Source organism: Taeniopygia guttata, chromosome 11 (assembly GCF_048771995.1).
Source record: "Taeniopygia guttata chromosome 11, bTaeGut7.mat, whole genome shotgun sequence".
NCBI lineage: Eukaryota > Metazoa > Chordata > Aves > Passeriformes > Estrildidae > Taeniopygia > Taeniopygia guttata.
The window spans coordinates 7,871,292-7,895,024 of record NC_133036.1 but is presented as its reverse complement, the minus strand read 5'-3'; the positions used below and the strand labels follow the sequence as shown (position 1 = coordinate 7,895,024).

The following is a 23,733-nucleotide window of genomic DNA, read 5'->3' as shown; positions in this document are numbered from 1 at the left end:
AGCCCCTCAGGAAACTACTCAGCCTAAGGGTTTTATAGGGCACATCTGGAAATGATGGGGTTTGACTATTTAAAGTACATATACAGATATGGATACTGCTGTGTAGCCTCCTAAGGAGGCCATTTGGAGACACTGTTAACACTCAGCATGCTGTGCTCTCTCACACAGACTGATGAGAAAGCTTTATTGTAATTCATCTATGAAACAAGAATAGAGAAATGACAAAGCCACACAAAAACCAGACAAATGGTTTTCATTCCTGCCTAAGCTCAGCAGCATTGGTGGAAAGGCTTTCATATTTGCCCTACTTCACTGGGGCAGAGACAGGCACTAAGAGAACTGTTATCAAACAATATAGATTTGTCCTCAGCTTTTGACAGAAAGATACTCACCACAATAATGCTCTCATGGTCTTGAGTGGTTAAGTTGTTGTTCTGAAAGAGTTGAATAGAAGAAAGATGAGCGAGCGAAGAGCACTCTTGAGTTGGTACATCAGCACACACAGTCCTCAGCTACCACCAGACACAGGAACAAAGGCCCAAGACTCAATTGCTTATTTTCTGAATAAAAACCATGCCATTAAAATCATCCTCCTAAAGGAGGTGGTACAGTGCCTGCTGTGAGGACTGGTGCAAGCCTTCATTGCTCCTTCAGCTCAGCACACTAACACCAGGATGCCAGAGGTCTCAATCAGTCTCAATCAGTAAAGCCAGCAATACATTGCTTTAAAATGTTTTCTTAGGACAAGCTGTATGTCTCTACAAAGATTATTAAAAGGATTGTTGTGGTGGGGTTTTTTGTGGCCAGTTTTCCCAAAATTCCTTCTTTAAACATGGTACCAGGAAAAGCCAATAAATTGATTAGAAGTCACCTATGCTACCACCTATGCAGAAGAGTTTGCTCTATGCTTTTTCAGCAGCATGATCCATCCAGAGGTTACAATGGTGTGAGTTGCTAAGATTTTTGACTACTGCAAGAAAAAATAATAGTGGATTTTTTTTTTTTTTGCTTATATCAAATCCTTCTGCTATCACATCAGAACTAAGACAAGAAAAGCCTGCTTGGCATTACATTTCCTGTCCATGAAAAGTTAAATATTTGAAACAGACGTTGTAGGAGGAAGATAGAGAACTCTGAAGAAATACACTTTTCTTTACCAAATTAGCAAAAATAAAATAGCTACACAATTATTTATTGGTGTGTGTATATATACTGATATAAAAATTATTGGTCATGGGAGCAAAGGCAATGGAATAGAAGTCAAAGGGAGCTTTACCACTGACTTAAGGCATGAGTTAAACCCATGCTAATTTATCGTAGATAATTAAAAAAAACAAAGAAACAAAAAACCAACCAACCACAAAAACCAAACCAACAAACACAACATAAATAGGGCTTGTTTTTTTCCTAGAAGTCTACGTAAGATGGGTCAAATTTTCCTTCTACCCAGCAAGTGCAAACTCCACTCAAGTGAGCAGAAGTCACGAGCAGACTCGCAGGCAGAATTTTGACAGCCCAAGTTAAAATAAAATCCACCCCCAAACTTTTAACTCTTTGTCTCTCATCTGAGAGCAACAGGAGGCCTGCTGAGGTACCTCTGAGAGCAGCTTGGAGACAATCTCCAGGGGTGCCTGGTGGATGGAGTCGTCCTGCAGCGGGGACGTCAGTGCCATGTCCACCAGCGTCCGGATCTCCTTCAGCACCACCTCCCAGCGGCTGGGGTTGCTCAGCACCTTCTTGTACTTGTAAATCTTCTTCTGCAAGACACGTGAAAGACACCACCATAAACCCCCTGAATGCAGCTTGCTTCCTACTGCCCAAGGGGGCTGCTCTGTGTGTCGAGTTTGGTCTTTTCTGGTGGCTGAAAAGCTGTACTTGAAATATTTAAATGGACCAGAAAACCTTTTATGTCAAAACCAGTTTCTTCTGTGGAAGCAATGAGAAATCATGATTCTTTTCATTTCAAAATGAGTTTTTTTTACTCCAGAGCATATTTCTTTTCATCACCTCCTCTTGCAAACATCTTCTTTCTCAGGCTAACAACAGATACCTGCAATTGAAACTGTTTCTAAAGCTTAAGTTCTTTTAAAGAGACTCATTAAGCAAGGAGGGGGGGGAAGAGGCCGTCAAAACATCACTCTTATAGATCCTTTATTCTGAATGTGAATTCACATTCAGAATCCATTTCAATTAGTTATATCAAGGCAAAAAAACCCAAAACTCATAGACCAAGAGGCTTTTTTTTTTTTTCTTGAAGGAGCCTGGAAAGTCATGATGTCACCCTCCAGCTGTAACAGAAGCCAACTTGTCAAGTCTCTAAATCTTCCATGCAACAGCATTTCCACTCTCAAGAACAGCATTCCTGATTGCCTAACCCCATCTGCCCCAGTTCCCTGATGCCCCTGACCGTGTCCAAGCTATTTCATCAACTGCCCCATCCACAGACAGCTTGGATAAGCAGAGGACAACCCTTACTCCTCAGCAGCCATCTGACCATAAGCTACTGGAACAGAGGCTGTTAAATTCCCAAAGGTGGCTTGGTGGCACTCTGCAAGTTCAAGGAAATGATGATGAGTGCTCAAACGTCACTTCTGAAAACAACATGAAGGGCACATGAGAGCCAGGAGGGGCTCCAGAAGAGCGTGGAGGCAGTGCCAGAGGCAGGGAAGGAGCTCTGCACTGAGGGACAACAACTGCCAGGACCCCACTTGTGTTTAGTTCACATGCCCTTCCACTCCCCTCTCTGCATGAGCCTCTGCAAAAAGGGATGTTGAGAAGTCTGGACACATGCTCAGGTTTATTTAACAGCACCGGCTGGGCACTCATGTTTACATGAAAACATCAGAGTTTTGCACTAAAAATGGATCTTGCATTCCTCGGCAGCATTTCCATGAAAATCACATACACTGCCCATTTTGTGCAGCTTTGCAGACTTCAGCTGCACGTTTTGGGCTATACATGAGTGTAACACAGGCAGGGGGCTCTGCAAAGGGCCTGTGTGCTTTGTTTTGCTTTGGAGCTTTGTGGCTCCTGGCATTTCCCCCCGGGCTGGCCCAGGGCAGCCCCAGCAGGAACCATCTGACCACGCTGGCTCTCTGCTTATCAGCCACTTCCTTCCCACCCTGGAGCAGAACTACTGCTCAGCAGCAAACAGTCACCTCTGAACCCCCACCTGAAACACAAGAGAAGAGAACAATGCAGAAAAATACAGATTTCACATGCACTGGGTTTGTCAGCATTGTTAGAGGGGGGAGAGGAGAGTGGCACCAGGCTGACATGTCAAGGCTGATAAAGCAATCCAATTATCTTTTTAATTAAATTCATGCCAAGTACAAAAGCACACTGGCAGTCTAGTTCACACTTCCAGTGCACTTTAAGCCACTGAAAAGCTAAAGGAACATAAAAACATGCTGCAGACATTATCAAATATGTCTAGAATTTCAAAACTGCACAAAAATCTTTGTTCTTCTGAGCTCCTTGGGACAGAGCAAATCAAATGGTGATTTTAAGCTACCAGCACTACTTCTACATCGCAGATTTCTTGGACTCTTTAGGAAACTTCAATAGTAGAATTTCTCTTATTCACGTAGTGCCTTCATTTAGGGTCTTTTTGTTAGAACCATGCCAGCACTAAATCTAAGACAACCAGACATTTTTTAAACTGGAAACAACTCCTTTCTGACTAATTAGACAGTTGTTAAACTGGAAACAATGCCATTCTGACTAATTGAGGACACTAAACCAAGCTGGCTCAAGAGATGCAATTTCCAATGCTGAAACTTTATTCCTTGGCCCTGTACTGTGGAGAAGTCAAACTGAAAGCAGAATTAGAAGCTGACAAAATGTGGGGACAGGGGGAGGATGAGAGTTAGACCACCGGATTATTGCATCCCTGCCTCTCTGAGCTGCCCCTTTTTGGGTGAGTTACAATTCGTTTTCAGAGCAGCTCCTTCAGCCTAAGGGGAAGCTGCTGAAGGAAACTCTTGCCCAACAGGACACTGCTCAGACAACTCCACCACAAATATCCTTCTTTTGCTGTCAAATCCAGTCTTGCTTGCAGTGAGGGAGGAGGAAGGGAGTTTTTGTTTCCCTTTCAGAGATGTCCATTACAAGTCAGAATTCGGATGATGCTGACGAACATCAGAGGGAAGGCAGCAGGAGCTTTACCTGCTGCCATGCAGGGAAGACCAACCAAAGCTCCTGCAGGGCAGGCAGGCACTCAAAGGGAGCATCAGGGGACAGACACCTTTGCAGACACACCGAGCCTGCTGCAAGCACAGAATCCAAATTTATCAGTGTGTGCTTCACATTTCCAGCACAAAGGATTGAGTGGCACTGACAGACTGAGCTGCAGCCTGCAAATGACATTACAGGAGTCTTTAATGATGGTGGGAAAGCAGCAGAAAATAAAGAAATAAATAGAGGAGCCATCCCCAAGAGGGTTGAACTCTGCTGTCCTGAACCTTTGGCCATGGTTACAGTGCTGTTTTTCTCAGCAGAATGCTTTTCACTGTTGAGGGCCTTGCTGAAAGCCTCAATTAAAGCCTGAAACCTATCAGTGGGTTACAGAAGCAATTTGCTGTGTCTCAGCAAGCACTTAGGCAACACTGAGCCATCTGCTCCATTCTACCTGTGCTGGCTCAGGAGCAGAGAGTAACAATCACTCACAAGGTGAAAAACAAAGCTGCCTGGTAAAGACCCACATGCAGAACAAGAATGTCAGTCCAGGGGTTCATTGACCCTGGATGTAGGTGTAAAAGATGTCCTCAAGTTGCTGAAAAAATTCACACAACATTTATCATTAATAGCCTGAACAAGAGAAATACCAGGGTAGGAATCCAGTTCCTAGGGGGAGTTCACTAAAAGCAGCAGCTCCTGTGAAAATTTATGTGAGTGAAAATAAGATATGCCAACTTGGAATTTGACCCTCCTAGTTACTGACCAGCCAGAGCTACACAGCCAGTGTCACTCCAAAATCTTGCAATGCTGACTTTCAATGGAAAACCACTGAATTTTTTAAGTACCCAGAAGAATCAGAATGAGGTGAGTAAGTGACACTGACAGGACATCCTTCATTCTCAAATCACTCTAATTAATTAAGTCTTGCAGAAACTCCAGGACTTAAGTCTCAATACTCTTTTACAGGAAGAAAGAACTGAAGTCCACATATGAGAAATTACTTTTCTAGAGTTATTAAGCTAGGAAATGTGACAAAAATCTATAAGCAGTTGCTTTTACCATCAGTGCTCAAAAGCCTTTGAACACTGCTGTGAACATGAAGTTCAAAAGAGCCTAGGAAACTTTCAGCTTTTTTAAAGTAAGATCTTCATATATTTTTCTATCCTATAATAGCCTCATCTTGTAGCCCTTGCTCATACACCACTTTCTTGGACAAGAATGATAATACTGGTGTAGTCAACAGCTAAGAAAAATGGACTCTAATGCACAAATCAGCCAGCACGGACCATTTGCTTTGTTCAGCCCTAGCAAGACCTTTCATGTTAGGAACATCTTAAAGCAGCCACCCCACCTGATCCAAAAAGGGAAAAAGGATGACAAAATTTTTGATGACAAAATTTCATCCTTGCTTTACCACTGTCAGCCAGAGAACGTTCTGTACTCTCAGGAACCTGTCTTCCCATCAGCAAATACTATTTCATTACATAAAAAAAATTAATGGCCACCCCTAATGCTGAAGAACTTGCTAAATTCTAGCTCTCTTCCCCTTTTACCACATGCAGCCTGCAAAGGATCACTTGAGTCTTTAGCAGGGAGCTCCTGCAGGAACAGGACAGGCTGCATCTCCTGCAAGAATGGGACAGGCTGGAGCCCGGGACAGGCTGCAGCTCCTGCAGGAACGGGCGCTGCCCTGGAGGGCTGTGGGTGCCAGCAATTGTTTATTTCTTGCTGAGCAACGAGAGCAGCTCCAGCAAGAGGGAAAAGGTCAGGCTCCCGCACAAAGGTCCCCCCAGCTCTCTGCGGGGACGGATGACACGGGCTAGTGTTACACTTGATGTTGACAGTGCTTATGTAAAATGGAGGTGCCTCTTGCTCGATGCAAATCTGCAGAGATAAAAACAACACAGAGAGCAGACTCTGGAAAGGGTTTCTCCACTGCAAAACATTTTGTTCAAATGCTGCGTAACAAGGAACAGGAAGAGTTGCTGGCGATGTCCAACACACATGTTGGCCTGCCCCACAAAGCCCAGGTGCACCATGTATTCTGCAGCATTACCTGCTGGCATTTTGACCTTTAACTCATTATCTTCATGAAAACAAAGAGGGCATGGCATCCCAAAAGTCAACCACACCCATATTCTGCTTTTAGCATTAGCAGGTATCACTTACATCACGGTATTCTGAAAAATACCTAAGGGTAACTTGCTGCTAACAGAATTTCCCCTGCTAGTTATAGATGGACTCAAATCACCAGCTGAATCCACTGAAAGCTTTTGGAATTATGTTCCTACCTGCAACGTTTACCAATATGAAAAGAAAAAAAAAAAACAAAACTTACCTGAAAAGACTCAGTCTATAGAAAGTCCCAATCCTGGCAAAGGGCTGGGATGAGATTATGGAAACTTTTCTAAATCAGGGACTTCAAACTGCTCATGCTGCAGTAATCAAACTCTTCCTGACCTTCTGAAAGTTCTGTAGAGAAAGACTAATGTGCTGCTCTCTAAAACAGAGATATGCTGCGAAACAGCAGCAGCAAACTTTTGCTCTCCACCATACTTTCAGGTCACAGCATTTTTTGCATATTTCATTCTACCCAGTGCAAAATGCTGAAGTGCATCAGGTTCTCTGCTTCAGTTGCTTCTCTGAGTGCAATTGCCTTGGTTGAGGCTCACTTTCCCATAAATTCTTTGCCACAGGCCAGAGAAATGGAGGAAAATACTACAGGATAATCTCTCCTGACTCTCACTCAGTTAAGGTCTAAATAACACTTCATTTCTCGCCAACTCATATAAAAAAGATCCTGGTAAAATCACCATTATTTATACACTGAGACTGGCACCTGTGGATCTATGGCCTGAGTAAATACACCCAGTGACATTCTCTGCCCCGAGCAGCTCGCAGTCTAAATGATTAAAAGCGAGGAGAGAAAGACCAAGAAAACCAAGGTGATTTCCTTGAGGTCATACAGCAAGCCAAGAACAGAGTAGAACTGAAGTGCTCTGACCCTCAGGCCTCCAAAGCAATTGCTGGATCCTGGTAACCCCAAGGAGAAACACCACTGGCAGGCATCGTGCCTGCAGCAACGTGAGTGTTGACACCCTGTTGTTGTGCTTCCTCATCTCACCACCTTTTCCAGTTTGTCCTGATTCACCTGGTTTTTTCCACCAGTATCTGCCACCTTGCTCCAGATCTCACCAAGCCAGGCAAGAACCCCTCAAGGCTCAGGTCAGCTCTGTCCCAGAGCTGCCAGAGTTCAGTGGGTTCAGCAAGGGGTGACGTGGGTTCAGCTGTTACTGATGCACGAGCTGGAACAACCACACAGACACTTCCCCCCGGCACAGTGTCTGTCCTTTGCTCAGGTACCACTGGGACAGTGCCACTGCAAAGGGAAAGAATGCTGAAATAAACACAATTTTGAAAGCATGGAACAGAGACAAAATGCATTCCTGCTTGAACCAAGAGAAGTGCAAAGTGGACATGGGACAAAGGGGGAGGTGACAGGGCAGGCTCCTCAGTCACCTCTCAGCATGACATTGGGCAGCTGCAACATTAATGCACTGAAGAACTTGCTCCCAAAGGATATTATATATCTTATCTACATATATATATATATATAGCTCCACCTCCTTTGCACACAGCTGTCAACTGACTGCCCATCCTTCTGGGCTTCTGCTCTCTGATGTGCTCAACACTGCTGCAAAGAAATCCTTCAGTAACAACAGGGGTGAGAGGATGGAACAGGAAGGATATTCTACCCAAGGGAAAGGAAGAAAACTAAACCATGACATTCATGAACTCCACTGAAGACAAACCTGCATGCAAATGCACTGTGCGTGTCTCCAAAAACTGAATGTAACTCAAAAATTGTGGCTTCCTTCTAGCCTCCCTAAGCAGGGAGGGAAGAGGTCATCCTTGGCAGACCTCCCCACTACCAAGCAAAGAAACTGGGCATTGTTTCTGCTGGTGCCTTGTCTTCCCTCCAATCCCTGCACAACCCTTGAGTCTATAAAATGCAGGAGCACAGCTGGTCGAGCCAAACCCAGCTCTACCTCATTCCTGCATCTGAGATGCTGTAAACCCAGCTAGAAAATACAAAAAGCCAACAGTGGCTCCAGCTGCACTTTGCCTGGGCTAATGTGGTTACTCTTGTAATCAGACCTGTCCACAGGGGAGACATTTTTTGGCATGGCTGACGCTGATGCATTCCCCGAAACCCTCCATCCCTGCTTCCATTTCCTTTTGGCAAACGCTCCCATTCTTCAGGCCCCAGTTCCAGCACCAGCTTTACACTTCAGGTTGGCAAAACATCAGCTTTCATCCTGCACACAGCAACTGCTGTTCCATATTTTTCGTACCAGAGCCAAGTTGGGGTTTGTTTTTAATGTTGCTTTGGCTATGCGGAATTTCACTATGACTGCAGATACTCCAGCAGAAGCACAAGCCACTCCCTGCTTGCAAAAAGCATTGCTAGAGACAAAGCTGGTATCTTGGGTTGAAAATTCCATGTGACATCTCCCCAAATGAAGAAATATTCTAAAATATGTTGCCCATGAGTATTTGGGTGTTTTGGTTTGTTTTTTTTTTTTACTACACAGAAGTCACATAACATTTTTGCCTCCTTATCTTGAGCTGGAGAACAAACTTCAAAACAGTTTATCAACACAATTGTCCCAGACATACAAGAAAGATTTACCCTAACTGCAGGCTGGTGAGGAGGAAGTTTAAATCCTAGTTTAAACCCTCCTGAGTTACTTAAATACCTTCTGCAGAATGAGTGAGAAAAATTTTCATAGTTTACTAGCCTCACACAACAGGGCAGGAGCCAGACATGCTGCTCGAGCTACAGGACTTGAACAACCTCTGACTCATTAGCAGAGGGAAGGTTTCAAACATGTTCAGACACAACTGCCTCCTCCTCTTGCAGGACCTGACTGCTCCCTGCAGCAGCATATTTGGCCCCTTTCTCCAGAGCAGCAAGTGCCCCACATGGCCCCTGCCTGTACATCGGGATCTCAGGGTTCTGGCAAAACCCACAGTTTCCAGAGAGGTGTGAGTCTGATCTCCTCCTGTATTTGCAGCATGACCCAGATTCAGAAAAATTATGTCCTATTAAAAAAAAAAAAAAAAAAACACCAAAAAACCAGAAAACAAACAAACAAAAAAAAGTAAAAAAAAAGCAGACATCTAGAAAAAAGCAGGAATATGTGTACCATACACACTACACACTTTCTGAAGCCTTCAGCGGACTAACTGCATTGAGTGCACAGAGGTAAAAAAGTAGTACTGAATAACTAAAGCACAGCAGAGACGGTGTGACTGTGGATTTTGACATGCAGCAAACAAAGCACAGGTGACACAAGGCACTGTGACATTAAGTGCCATCTAGGTGTGGTCCTTGCTGTGTGCTTTTATATGCAGAGACCTACAGTTACTGACTACATTATAAAATGACTCTGACACCCAGCTGAACTGATCCAGGTTCCTAATTCCTTTTATCTCCATGCCCTTTATGTTCTACACATGATGGCTGTGTCTGTGGAGCCTTGGCATCCACCAGCTCTCAGCCCGTGGTGGGAATAAATGACTTGGCCACTGCAGAGAAAAGATACTGTGTAGGAAAAAAAAGAGCATGCACAATCTTATCATCACTGCACTTTGCCCAGGTCTGGCAGAGCACAGAGCTGTGCACAAGGCCACCGTGGAGCACAGCCAGGCATACCTGCTGTGCAGAGCCCCCTGCCCTGCCACTGCACCCTTCAGATCCCACTCAGGCACCAGAGAGCTGGTCACCAACGGGAAACAGGACGTGGTGGCCTCATCTGCAAGGCTGCACAGCACATGCCAGAAATTTCAAGCATGTGAGAACCCTGGTTGGAACAACTGCCACCTGAAAATCCTCCTCCAACTGGGAGTAAGTAGCTACTATCGCTAGACATTGTAGTAACTGCTAACAAATGGTAACTGCAGAAAGATAATCTATCCCCCCTTCATTTTCTGGGCAATTCCAGTAAGCTGATGTAGCACCAAGTAGCACACAAAGCAATTATTTCTTCCCAGATATGCAGAATGGATTAAAAAGCCACTTCATCCCTTTTCCTTATTATTCTCTACTGCTGGCACTGGATACCCTCAGCTTTTTCTGCTCTCCTCCCCTCTCACCAGTCAGCAAAACCTTCCAAATGGACCTTTACCCGCCCGTTTCACTTTCTCCTCCTTGGCAAATGTATTATTTTGCTGATTTTCTAGCTCCCCAACGCCATAAATGGCTTTGAAATTGGCTTCTCTCTTGTGCACCTGCATCATCAATGTCGTCAGCAAGAGAGATGTGCACGGCTTGAGGAACATGTTTGTGTCAGAAAGCTGTTGCAGAGCCTTAGGGAAAGCAGGGACTGGATGCTGATGTGATGCTTGTGAGCATCTTAAAAGGGACTTCAGAAAAGCAGGGTATTTCTTTACGGGCTCTGGAGCACTGAATTTTCCAGTTTCTCACAGGGAGATGCCCAATTTCAGAGCAGCATTTGCATTTGAAACATTCCCATCACTTTGTTCCATGTTTTTATATTGCATCTTATCATGCCACATCAGCACAAACCCCCAAACCTCCTGCAACTCTTCATCCTATCAAAATGCCCGAAGATTTCTGCAATTTCCTTGTTTTCCCTCTCCTTTGTACAGGTGCTGTGTGATGTGCCAGACTGAATGAAGACTCACAGCTTTCAGCTTTCTGATCCCAAGACTCACACCCTTGCTGAGAACCAAGATCAGTGGGGTGCTCCCAGAACCACTGCCCACCTCATGTTCAGAATCACTCACAACATCCCTGCTGTCCTTGATGGATCTCCCCTCTGCTCACACAGCCCAATCCAGGATTCCCATCTTAAGACAGTAAAGAGCACAACAGACCAGGCAATGGGAAATAGCTGCAATGACATGGCTTCTGAATGAAAAGAGAGAAATGAAGGACATACTTGCCTTTGGATACTTTTTTTTTTTTCCTAATTTTAAAACCATCAGTGTTCTAGGAAAAAAAGACAAGGAGCTGTGACAGACTAGATGAACATGAGGCTTACAGCAAGAGCTAGGGCAGATGATATAGGCTGTGACACTTGCAATATACTGTTTTACAGTTTTCTTTGGGTACTAGCAGCAGTTTTATAATCCGCTAATACATCATGTATACTATAATGTAAGGACAAAACTGTGCAAGAAATGAAAGAGAAATTTAAAACAACACCTAGATCCCCTTTGCTCCTTCAGGGTCATGGAGGTCTTCTGACACCAAGAGTTCTCATGAGATGCAGAATGCAGAACTGGGCCCCATGGCAGCAGCTTAACAAGGCACTTAGCATGTGACATCTCCCAGAGTTAGGTTTTCACACCCAGTGCATCATGCCAAGAGGATAATTACACTCCTGGGAAAGCCTACCAGTCTTGTCCTGTCTCCACAAGAGATCTCCTAAAACCAGGTTTTTCTGCAGCCAGAAACCTGAACAAGAGAATAATTTTGGTGCAGCTCTATATGATGACAACTATAGATGAGAAGTTGCAATTTGGTGAAATTCTTGGTCACCATGACCTCAAAATCCTGAATTGCAAAGGATTAGTCATAAGGTCAGCCCTGGAATAATGTAGAGGAGCAATTCACCGGCACAAAACCCGAGGATCTCTCTTGGCCAGCAGCTCAGCATTCCTGAGAAACAACATATTCCAGCAATTGTATCTGCTCCTCTTCAGAGCTGAGACCTAAGCACACAATAACAAGCTGACCTGTTTATTCAGCTGTTTTTGACACCCCTCTATCTTCAAACCTAATATTAGTTTGAATAGGATAGCATCCAAGTCTAGAGGGGAAAATTTAGAGCTGGTCCTGACTTAGCTAAAGCAAGATAGAAAATAACTATCTAGTTTCTACTCAAATTTCACCACTAGGCCATTAATTGGCTTGAGTTCTGCCTCCTTAGAAAAAGCCATTTTGGCACTACAGGAGGCAGCTAGGGGTGCACAAAGCACGTGTGCCTATGGCTGGTGAGGGCAGGGCAGCCCAGAGCAGCAGCTCAGATCCAGGCTGGCACCCCAGAGTGCTGCTGAGAGCCTCCTCGGGTTGGACAAAGTGCTGTGCTGGCATGGATATGCAGCTCTCAGATTTGAAGTGATTCATGTGAAGCCAACACAGAGCACAGCCCGTGCTCAGCTGCCACTGCTGCAGATGTACCTTCTGGGAAGAACCTGCTCCAGTGGCCCCTCACAAAGAGTGAGGTATTTTCCCAGTGCAAAGGCAGTGAAAGCTTAAAAAAAACCACAAAAAACTCCACAGCCACTCCACCTGTTCCAGTTCTTAAAACATTACTGGCATTTCATAAAATGAATAGAAGAAAAAAGTTTCTGTCAACATCTTGTCTCTTTTTCATCTATTCATTTCCACCTCCCAAGTGAGATCTGTGCCTTTCTGCTGTGGCAGCACAGCTACCTCTAGCAAAATGAGATCCCAGAAACAGAAAACAAGGCCAAGAATTTTCAAGTGACTTCTGATAACAGATGGCCTGAGACTGTCAAACTTTTGCTGGAAAATGAGAGAGGCAACAGACTTCATGTGCTCATGAAGATATCTCAAGCCAAAAAGAAAGCAAAAAAGAAGACAAAAAGACATTTCCCCCTCCAGCTTAGCTACAAAAAATAAATGTTACGGAAATAAGAGGCTGTTAAGTATGAAAAGATTTCCATCATGTTGCTCCTGAATTTTGAGTGAGCTTGTTCAGATAACAGACAGGGTGGTCTTATCAATCACCAGATGAACAGTAAGCACACACAGCTGCATTTCATCTTACCTTTAGATAGAAAAGAAGAACAAACCACGACAGCAAACATCAACTTCACCATGAGAAGAGCCATCAAAAAATGAAAAATGGTCTCACTATGTTCACCAGAAAGCTCAACTGGTACCAGTCTCACTTCTTGGCAACATAGATCCATTTACACACCCCTTGGACCCCACATCTGTTCCCTACAAAGTCTGGCCTAGAACAGCACCATGCTGCAGAGGAAAGGCAGGATATCTTAAAAACTGTTTATGGTCTCCCATAACTAGTACCCAAGTATTTCAGAGGAAGAGTACAACTACCAGCCAAAAAGTTGTGGGCTGCCTTTTATCTGCCCAAGCAATAAATCTGCTTGTCCAAAACTAGTGTGTCACCGAAGCCCACAATGCTCCCAAAGACCTGAGGCTTTGAAAGGCAAAACGTAATTCCAAATCTTTGGTTCCCATCATTATATTATTGACTTGCACCTAGACACAAAAGGAAAAAGAAAAGAAAAATAGCCATCATTGTTTGCCTTATTGTATCATAATTATTTATTGTGAAAACTTCTCTGTTCTGTGGAAATGCCTCAGTGTTTCAGCTAAAGAAAGCAAAAAAAAAGCCAAGAGAGTTATGGTTTAGTGTGATGGGTAACCACCAAGGAGAGGCCTGAAGTCCAGAACTACCACTCCAAAGAACTGCTGAGCTCTTCAAATAGAATTTTCACTATGCAGTAGAGCACGGGGCTATGGAATTGTCACAGGGTACCAAATCTTTCTCTCTCAGATCGTAAATTCGGTCACTAAACACACTGGCCCTTTTAACTATATCCAGTGTGATTTCTTCCCAGATCTCACAGTTTTAAGGCAAGATTTACTGAGATTTAAGGCTGTAAATGTCTTTAATGTCATCATTTAAATTCTGTATAACCCTCACTCCTGTATCAGCACTATTTTTAATCATTACCATGGTGACAAAGCCGTAAAGGTGCTTTGCACAAGGAAGGCTTTACCACACTTTCAAGAACAGTTGCTCTTAACTTATTTTTTTGCAGTTTTAAATTTCAAAGAACAGTAACTCACTCTGAACATTCACCATTTGACACAAAAACTGATACTCACCCATGGCTATTGCATTAAAAAATACTAATTAACAAGAAATTCATAGCCTGGTCACAGTAAAGACCAGAGAGCATATCATCATTCAAGTCAAGTATGACTTTATTTGATAGTCAATCCCTTTGCAATTAATAGGGCTGCTTGTGCATGGAAGTATCTGTTTCCTGAAGACACAGATAGAACAATCCCTATGAGAACCAGGAAAGTATTAATCCAAAATTAAAGTTTTTGAACGAAGGCCAACATCGCTTGTTTTAGTATTCAATGCAAAACGTTTGCAAATCCCAAATGACAACATTGTTCCAGTTTCCTATTTCAAGGGATTCAAAAGATGGAGTCTGGGTTGGAAATGAATTTTAAAACAAAAGGTAACGTGACTGCTGACTGCAGGTCAGTGGTGTGCACATATGCTGGGCTGCACGAGCACAGAGCAGGATGGGGAGGGGGCTGCTCCCCTCAGCCCAGCACTGCTGGGTTCATGTGCCTGGTTTGGGGCTTCACAGGCTCTCAGCAACCTCCTACCACCTCAAAGGAAACCTTGCACTGCGTGAGGACAAGCGTGGCGTGGGTGGAGAGAGGACCAGATGATGTTCAAAGGTCCCTTCCAACCTAAACAATCCTACAATTAACACATTTGCACTGTCCCTGCTAAGAGATGTGTAAACTCCCTAACCAAGCAGCAGCACTCATTAGGGGACACATGGGCACTGGTTAAAAGCATCAGTGGGAAAGACAAGGTACAGGCAAGCCTTTCTGTAAGATCCAGGTCAGAAGCACACAAAGCTCAGTTTGAGTCATGCTTCATGCTCTCCTGCAGACCTGGCTCTGTTTTTTCTGTGTTGTGTCAATTCAGGACATTCCCCCAAAGGCTGTCAACTGAAATGTTTGACTGCTGCATCACCCAGCTGACCAGAAAACATGAGCAACTCACTCCACAATGAGGGCAGTGTTCAAGGCTTACTATCAAGCACCATAAAAAATGCCCTCCATGAACTTAGGTGAATTCCCACTAAAAAATGTAAATCTATACCTGTACTCCAGGGGGAAAAAACCTCACTGATGTCTTTCTAACTGAACTGCAACATGGTACTAAATTAGTCAAGTGTACCTTTTAATGATTAATACTTTCAGCATGTGGTGTAATGGGGCTATAGGTTTTCCACAGAGGATGGTACCTCTCAGTGTTCAGCACTACAAATGCACACAAAGTGCATTTAGCCCAACAAGAGCAACACATAAACAAGCAACTAAGTAGATGGATGCTGGCTGGGAAAATACCAAGAGTATGTATTTATTTATCTGTGTGTGTCCCAGAATTACTAGCCCCAGTATCTCTCAAAGCCAAGTTTAGCTGTATCTATCCCCTACAGAAGTGGTTGGTTACGATTGTATCTGCCCTGGATCCAGCCAGGGCAATGAACTGCATGTGTTATTCTCTTTTGTATAGCCACAGAAGCGTTGTTATCTTTATTGATACACTGTTATGACTTATCAGCTTCCACATACCTTAGATTATGTATGTATCATGGTTTCAACCAACCTCCTCAGTTGAGAGGAACCTTCCTTACACAATAGATTACTGGTTTTTGCTTGTGGAGCTGGACAGTTGTTAACATGCTCTGTTTGTTCCCTGGACAAAGATAGTTTGGCTTAGCTACAACCTGAAGGAAATCAGGATTTCTAAAAACAGGCTGAGGTGGCCAATAATCCTTTAGGAGTTGTGATACTCACTGATATCCAGATTAAATGAGGAATTATGAGTAACCCTTAGTGGGAGGGTTTGAAATGGAAAACCCAAAGAGAAGATGACTACATAAGGAACACTTGCGCTGTCCCTACACCCTGCTGACTTCAATGAGCAGAATATTCAAGGAAAAAGACACAACCAAAAAGCTCTGTCAGCATCCCGACAGCTAGTTAGCTGGATGACACATAAAACCCCTTGGAGCTGGATCTAAAACATGGATAATTACGTGTTTGGTTCTCTTTTATTTCTGTTAATCTCCACAATCTCTTTTATTATTCTCTGGGTCACAGGAAGAAATTATTCTTGATTTTTATTTCCCTGTTTGTCTCTAGAACAAAAATAATTTCCAGGGTGCTGGTTGGCAAATTGAATTCCCACAGCATGTTAAACATTAAAACTGCACCACATCAAAGATCTCTCACAGAACTTAGCACCTTCCTACAAAACCAAAGTATGTGCCTGAATCCAAAGAGCTTCCCCAAATATTTGAGACACAGCTATTCACTGTTTCTTCCCATTTCCCATGTAGCTCAGGGTACATGCAGCATCTGACTCCCAAGGCTTTAAGCACAGGAAAAAGGGTCAAAAGGACACTGACAGAATATAAATCTGTTCCCGTAACTCTAATTTAAGAGGGGGCAATCCCCACTGCTGGAAATTCTCAGAATATCAGTTTGCTGTCTGTACAGTGGATTCCTCCAGCCTTGTTTGGGCAGGGCAGGAGAAAATCAAACTTAAATCTAGTGCCAAGTACAACTGAACTGCAACATGGTACTAAATTAGTCAAGTGTACCTTTTAATGATTAATACTTTCAGCATGTGGTGTAATAGGGATATAGGTTTTCCACAGAGGATGGTACCTCTCAGTGTTCAGCACTACAAATGCACACAAAGTGCATTTAGCCCAACAAGAGCAACACATAAACAAGCAACTAAGTAGATCCTCACTGCTGGAAATTCTCAGAATATCAGTTTGCTGTCTGTACAGTGGATTCCTCCAGCCTTGTTTGGGCAGGGCAGGAGAAAATCAAACTTAAATCTAGTGCCAAGTACACAGGGCTTCAGCTGGGCTTCCTAAATGCTCCCAACACACAAATACAAACAATAGCAAGATCATCTCTGTTGAATGCTTTCCCCTGAACAACACTTACAGCTACCTGCACCAGTTTGTATCTGTGTTCTACATCCCACACAAATGTTTTGACCTATTATTTGTAAGACCACTGGACAAATATATCATTCATCAGCACTACCACCCAATTATAATACAGCTGTGGCAATCTCTCTGCCATCTGGTGCTTTGTGTAAATGCCCCATTCCAGAAGAAAAGGTTTCCTGTTTTTTGTGGGTTCCCTCACTACCTGCTTAATCATCAAACCATACAAATTATGGAGTGAGATGAACCTCGGCACCTGGCTCTTAAAGTCATAGGCTACAGTGCCAGTAAAGTGATAAATTTCACTAAGATAGGCACAACTACACTCCCCAACTTCCCTTCTACACTGACAGCTTCTCCTGGTTCTTCAGCCCACTGGGATCTCACTAAAGCCTGCCAAAGAGCAGAAAGTTACCAGGTGCTCTTCCTCTGAACTATTAAGCAACAAAAAACAAAAACTAAATTACCTCAATTTTAGCAAAGAGGAGTTTCTTAGTGCCAAGTACCTGGGCAGTGACTAAACCCTGTCACTGCTCTTATGGGAAAACACTATTTGCTATTCTTGGTAAAGGGAAGGGCTATTAAATCAAGATAATGTTTCACTTGTTTTTCAGAAACAAATTTAATGGGGGTGGGGAGGGAAGCAGGGAAGCAAAAATAAATTCTACTTTGCACCAAGTTAAATTACTCAGAGTTTCCCAAAATGAGAGGCTCGGGTCAGAAGCACTGGAAAATTTAAGAAATGCTCCTTTAAAAACAACTCCCACAGAGCAAAGCTCCTTCTCCATGACTGAAAGGCATGTAAGCAAGCCAGATCACTCTGTCTAGCCTGGCTTGCTTTCTTTCTTTTCCTTTTTTTTTTTTTAAGAATGTATTTGGTGGATTGAATGGTAGGGCCATGTTGCATCTTTACCACATCTTACTTGATGTTTTCCACAGCTGCACCTCCAACCCGAATTCTCCCCTCACTGTAGGAACAAAGTTTGAATGAGCCACCAGCACTTTGGTACCACAACCATCCCGGCTGGGGGTGAGGTAGAAAAAGAAATTCCATCATAATTTCTATCCATGCTTTCTCTGATCATCCCTGCCTGCCAAAGCAGGAGAGAAAATAACAGCCACATTGAGATAATGCCTCTGCATGCTTTAAGTGCTTTGTTATCCTCAGGAGTTGCAAAGAAATCAAGGCTGGCTGGGTATTGTGTTAATGATACTGTCAAGAGGCCAAAATAAAGTGCTGCAGCACAACCCAGCCTTCTGCTATCAGCACTACTGTCCCACTCTCATTTGGGCAATCAGGGTAACAGGCTGGGGAATATGCCAGTGGTCTGGGAAAGGAGATCTCAACACTTGGCTTTTGCTGATAAGAACCTGGAGCTACTCAGAACACCATTCTGCCAGATGCTGATGGTTACACAAAGCACACCAACACTGTAGTTTTGTCCCACAACTATTTTGCAACTATTAAATACACCTACAACAAAACCAGTTTGGTGGGAGGGACTTCCGTATATTTTTCCATGTGGCTGCTGTCAGCAGGCTGAAATCTTGATAAGCTGCACAGTCAACTTGGCTGACTTCACTGAAACCCTGCTGAAGACAAGTCCTGAGCTGAAAAGCTTCTGCTTGTGTTTCCCACTGCAAGGCAAGGGAGGACAACTATACTCAGCATCTGGCCAAAGCTTGTTTCCAACTGCATCAAAGATCCATACAGATTTCACCCAAAGGTCAGCAGCTACGGTTTTTGATGAGGAATGTGCTGCTTTGGAGAGACAATGCTGTCACTGTGATCCACTTTCCCTACTCAGGGCAATCAGTCCATTGTTCCCACTGAAAATGAGAAAGGGCTTCAGGTCTCTGAAATGGAAACTGCCTTTAATTCCAAATCATCCTAAAATATAAACATAGACTGATGCGTTACTGATTGATGTTACACATACAACAAACAACTCCAAAAGACACTTTTTCTCCCTAGCTTCTCAGAAAAATCAAAACCAACCAAACAAAAAACCTCAAAATAGCCCAAGAGCCCAGAGGATATGATGAGGTGTACTCACTATAGCATATTACACTTCACAGTAACTGTGAAATAACTAAACTAAAACCATCCCATCTCTGTTCTGTTTAAATTTGAATTAACTGCCTGTCTACTTTTTGAAGCCAGTCACATATTGTTAAAGCTGGGGTGTGTAACAAGTTAATTTGTCCACTTCATTCGTGACACAGACACGTTAAAACTGCAGACATATTCTGATTTAGGGTTTCTGCAAGAACATACCTTATCCAATCAGGGCTTTGACAACGAACAAACAGGGAACCCTAAAAAGTACTCTTGGAGGCAGAGAATGAAGAAGATGAAGTACAGAACTTACCTTCCACTGCAAAGAATGGAACCACTGATCCCTCAGGTAACTGTTTGCAGCCTGCAATAAAGAAAAGTTACAGACAGAATTATTCGTTTCTACTAGTCCTTCAGGTCACTCGGGTACTTTATATTATGACCAGTTTATTTTCACAGAAAGCAGTTATACAAAGACCTTGCTGCATTATAAAATACTGAACCAAACTATTACAAAATATGAAACCCTGTGAAATGCTGTCCAGCCCAAAGACTGAAATTCAGCCAGGTGTGGGTCAGATCTTTAATGCCTATGGGGCATTTGCCTCTGCCATTAATCACTGAAAGCAGAGTAGGAAGCTGGGCTGACATTTTAATAGGAGGGGTGGGTTTTTTCCATACTCTGGTTTCTTTTCTTGTCCTGCTCCTCAGCTGGCCCCAAAGCAATTCAAATAATGTCTTAGCTCTTTCAATGATATTAAAACAGTGAAAAGCACAGCACACACAGACGTGCAGATACATGCACAGACTGTTTGCAGCAACAGCATAAATGTTGCAATAATCACTCCCAGCCATCACCCATTTTTGTCCATATTAAGCACAGCTGTCAGAAATTCCCAGTGTGAAGCCAGGTCATAGCCAATGGAGGAATAGTTCAACACTCCCAAAGGTCAAAAGGCTTGGTATCAAAAAATATAAAGGCATCCAGAATGACGTAAATATGCATGCCTTAACAAGGTGACATAAGTCTGAAATATTTGAGTGGGCAGAGATGCCCTTTGGCTTTTCCAGTTCCCCCTTAACACTGCCTATGGACAATTTTTACCCACATTTCAAAATGTTTTACAAAAACACTGAAAATTACAGGTTAGCCTGTAAATCCATGTTAAAAAAATGTGAGGTCCTTTGCTAATCAAAAAGCACATACTTCTTGCAAATTAAAGCATCACTTATCAAGTTACACTCGCCAACACCTTTTCAGGTAAGTATTCAAAATCCACACTACAGAATGTATTTAATCTCCCAACACTCATTCAGTTCTCTGATAATGGCAGGAATACCAGAAGTAAAAATGCTGTATGGTTACCAAAAATGTGTTTAATCTCAACGTCAGCTACCGATGGCTCAGTGACATAAATTTGGACTGATTCCTCTGAATTAAATGGAGTAATATCGTTTTATATATGCATTACATATTATTTATATCTTAACAAGAATCAATTGCTCCTCCAGTAGATGTCAAGGTAATAAAGCAGGAATAAATATATTCTAAATAATCTTGGCTGACCACAGAATTTATCAAAAACCTTTAAATTCAAGAAGAATGCTGACATATCAGAATATGAAACTGCTACAAATGTAATAAAAAAACTTCCTCTTCTATTTTCTTCTGTTTGCATGCAATGAAAAATTTTAAAAAACATTTAGAGTTCAAATCTTGAAGATATTTCAGTCAGGCACTATTTAGTGATTTTCTGTTATTTACACATTTATTTTTGTTATTTACACATTTATTTTATGTATATGTGAGCATTGTAACTGTAGACAGACTTTTTACCTGTATGTTATAGAATTAAATTTCAATTCAATATACTTTATATGATATTTTAGTACAATGAAAAGATCAAAAACAATTTGCCCCCAAAAAGCAGAAGAACGTTTTTACAATAATTAAAAAGACAGGAAGGAAATATACTTAGATATTTCTTATCTTTGCCCAGAGAGAATGCTCTAAAACCTCAACAGACTTATTTGAAAAATTTAATTTCAAACTAAACCTTTTTTTTTTTTTTTTTTTAAGGAGACAACTGGTTCATGCAAGAGAACAAAAAACCTCCTTTTCAAATTCTAGCATCAAAGCCCTTTAAAGAATAAATAAAACTGAAGGGTTTTTGTAGGCTTCATGTATACTAAGCAATTGCACCAATAATACTGCAAGGTATACATCCACTACATCCTTAAAAAAAATTAGGAAGACTGAGTTTATAGAACTATACAAACTAAGATAATTGTTATTTAAATCAATATAACCAAAACTATTCTAGAGGAAGGAAGTACTTCACTCAAAGAGGCAAAATGTCAACCTGATTCAGTCCCTGGTCTGAAAGAACGACCAAATGCTGATGCCCTAAATTGAGATCTGTTAATTATTCTCCTACTTTAATGATGTCTGTAGTACAGACAGTAAGATCACCGTAAATAATTGGAGAATATTATGTGTAGATAGATTCTGGAAGTGACTAGAGCCCTAACTATTAGTGAGAACAGCATCATGCAGAGCAGGAGGCACAAGTGGACTGCAAATACAGGGTGAGAAAAGAAATGAAGAATGCTGCGAGACACAAAACCAAAATTGGCAAAGGAAAGCCTTGTACAACTCTATGGCAGCATTATGCAAAAAGCATTTTAGAAATAAAATTAGCAAAGTGACTAAGTTCCAAGTGTGGGATCAAGCACTGTCTACACATAGAGTTAATTATTGTAGAGAAGTGATCAAGCAAATTGGCACCTGGCTCTAGGTTAGGAGTCTGAACCCTCTGAACACTCAAGAGCTCAGGCTGTTACTCCAGACCACATCCCAGGAAAATCAAGACAAAGAAGACAAAGTGCACAGAAAATAGAAAAACAAACCTTTAGAGAATCCCACACTTGTTCTAGCGGTCAGGACTCAGTGGTAAGAGAAGCTTGGAAGGCCAATGGCCATTTCACCAGCGTCTTTAAGTGAAATTCACATTCAGCACAGCCTGAATGCTTTACCCCAACCACCCCTATCCTGAGGCAGCTGTCTCACACCAGCTTTTGCAGGACTAATCCTCCCCTGCTCCCTTCCGGCCACCTGACCCCAGCAGAAGCACAGCACCCTGCAGGAAACGCTGGATCTTTTAAAAGGAAAACAAAGATCTCACTCTTGCACAGCATCCCTTGGTCCTCCTCCCCATTTTCAGGCTTACACTGAGAAGGCACTTCAGGGAGCATTTCTTTCTTACCAAAGGAACAGTGAGCTCATAGCATGCCAGAATGAAAAAAAAAAGCCACCAGGCTCTTGTGGGTACTCAGCTGCCCAGCCAACTCTGCAGGCACTGACTTACTCCAGCATTCGGGTTATTGTGAGTAACATTTCTGAAGTTTAAGCAAAGAACACCAAAGTGTAAAGCAGTGGAGGGAACCACAATTGATTTATGGGGCTGCACACAGACATTTACACTTTATCTGATCTGTGCATGGACAGAACCCAGGTTTTCTGCACTGAAGTTATCACTTCCTGGGAACTGACACCTACAGTTTTTTTACTGCAGCTAAGAGTATAGTTTACTATATTTGTTCAGCTCTAGGGTACAATAAAAAGGAGAAAATAAGACAGAAAATACTTCAAACCAGGCTTTCCTTAGGCATTCTGACCACAAAAGGAAAGTTTTTTTCACTTTCAGCCTTGCCCTTGCAGTGAGTCCAGTTCTACTCCACTCTTTTGACAGCTACCTTTCCAACTTAAAATTCAACTTGAAATGTTTTGCCTGCTGTTGTCACAAATAGTAAATGAGTCAGGACTGAAGTACAATGAAGATTCTATAATTCTTCACTGTACTTCAATACAATTTTACATATAGACATATGCAAAATAATAGTTTAGCCCCTTGTGTGTTCAGTACATGTGGACCCCAGTTCTGCAAATAGTTTTGTTTTCAAATGCAGTGGCTTTAACAGGGTAGTGGGTGACACACAGTCCAAATGAGCTTCCTGCACAATCAAGACCTCACACTGTTTTTGTATAACCACAACATAGTATAAAAATACTTGAGAAAACAGGAAAATGTGGGAGTAAAACTCTTAAAAGGCGCAAGCAGATTAAAGCACTTAAAACTTATTATTCCAATGAGGAAGAAGAATATCTACTTTAAGAACACTTACTGTTGGCAGTATTTTTTTTAAGATTAACTGATCCTGGAACTGTGTTCTGAAGGATTTTATATTCTTATTTTTGGGGTGTAAAGGTTCAATCAGAGAGGAAAGTCCACCTGGGATCAGCTGTAGTACAAACTTTACTCATAGGATTAAAGTCTCTTGCTTTAAAAAGACAGCTCACAGGAGAAAAACACTGCAAGAGATTAAATGCCTGCATATGCAAAGCTTTGGTCAACATGAGTGAATTTATACCTCTGCTGAAAAAGGAAGTACTTGCTCTGCATCCCAACTACTTCATTTCTTAGTCAGTGAGCAGGAATACAAGTTCATCATTAAAAAGCAGTGAACGATATAAAGGCAAGTTTTTCTTTTTGCTCACAAAAATAGGAAACTGAACACTTGCTTCATGCCAGTGTTCCAAGCCCTGCAATAATTTGTACCCAGGCAAGGAGGAGACTAAATAGGAACCTGCGTGTTACTGAGAAACAGGACACCTGAAA

At 42.4% G+C, this 23,733-nt stretch overlaps 1 protein-coding gene across 1 annotated transcript in view; it reads right to left on the bottom strand.

The window, feature by feature from the left end:
- CMIP (c-Maf inducing protein) overlaps positions 1-23,733 on the bottom strand; it is a 129,752-nt gene that overhangs the window by 32,757 nt on the left and 73,262 nt on the right. Inside the window, exons 3-5 of the mRNA XM_030282083.4 lie at positions 19,368-19,418; positions 1,596-1,757; positions 393-434 (exon numbers count right to left, since the gene is read on the bottom strand). Of these exons, the coding sequence (XP_030137943.1) occupies positions 393-434; positions 1,596-1,757; positions 19,368-19,418 (255 nt within the window). The remainder of the gene's footprint in view (positions 1-392; positions 435-1,595; positions 1,758-19,367; positions 19,419-23,733) is intronic.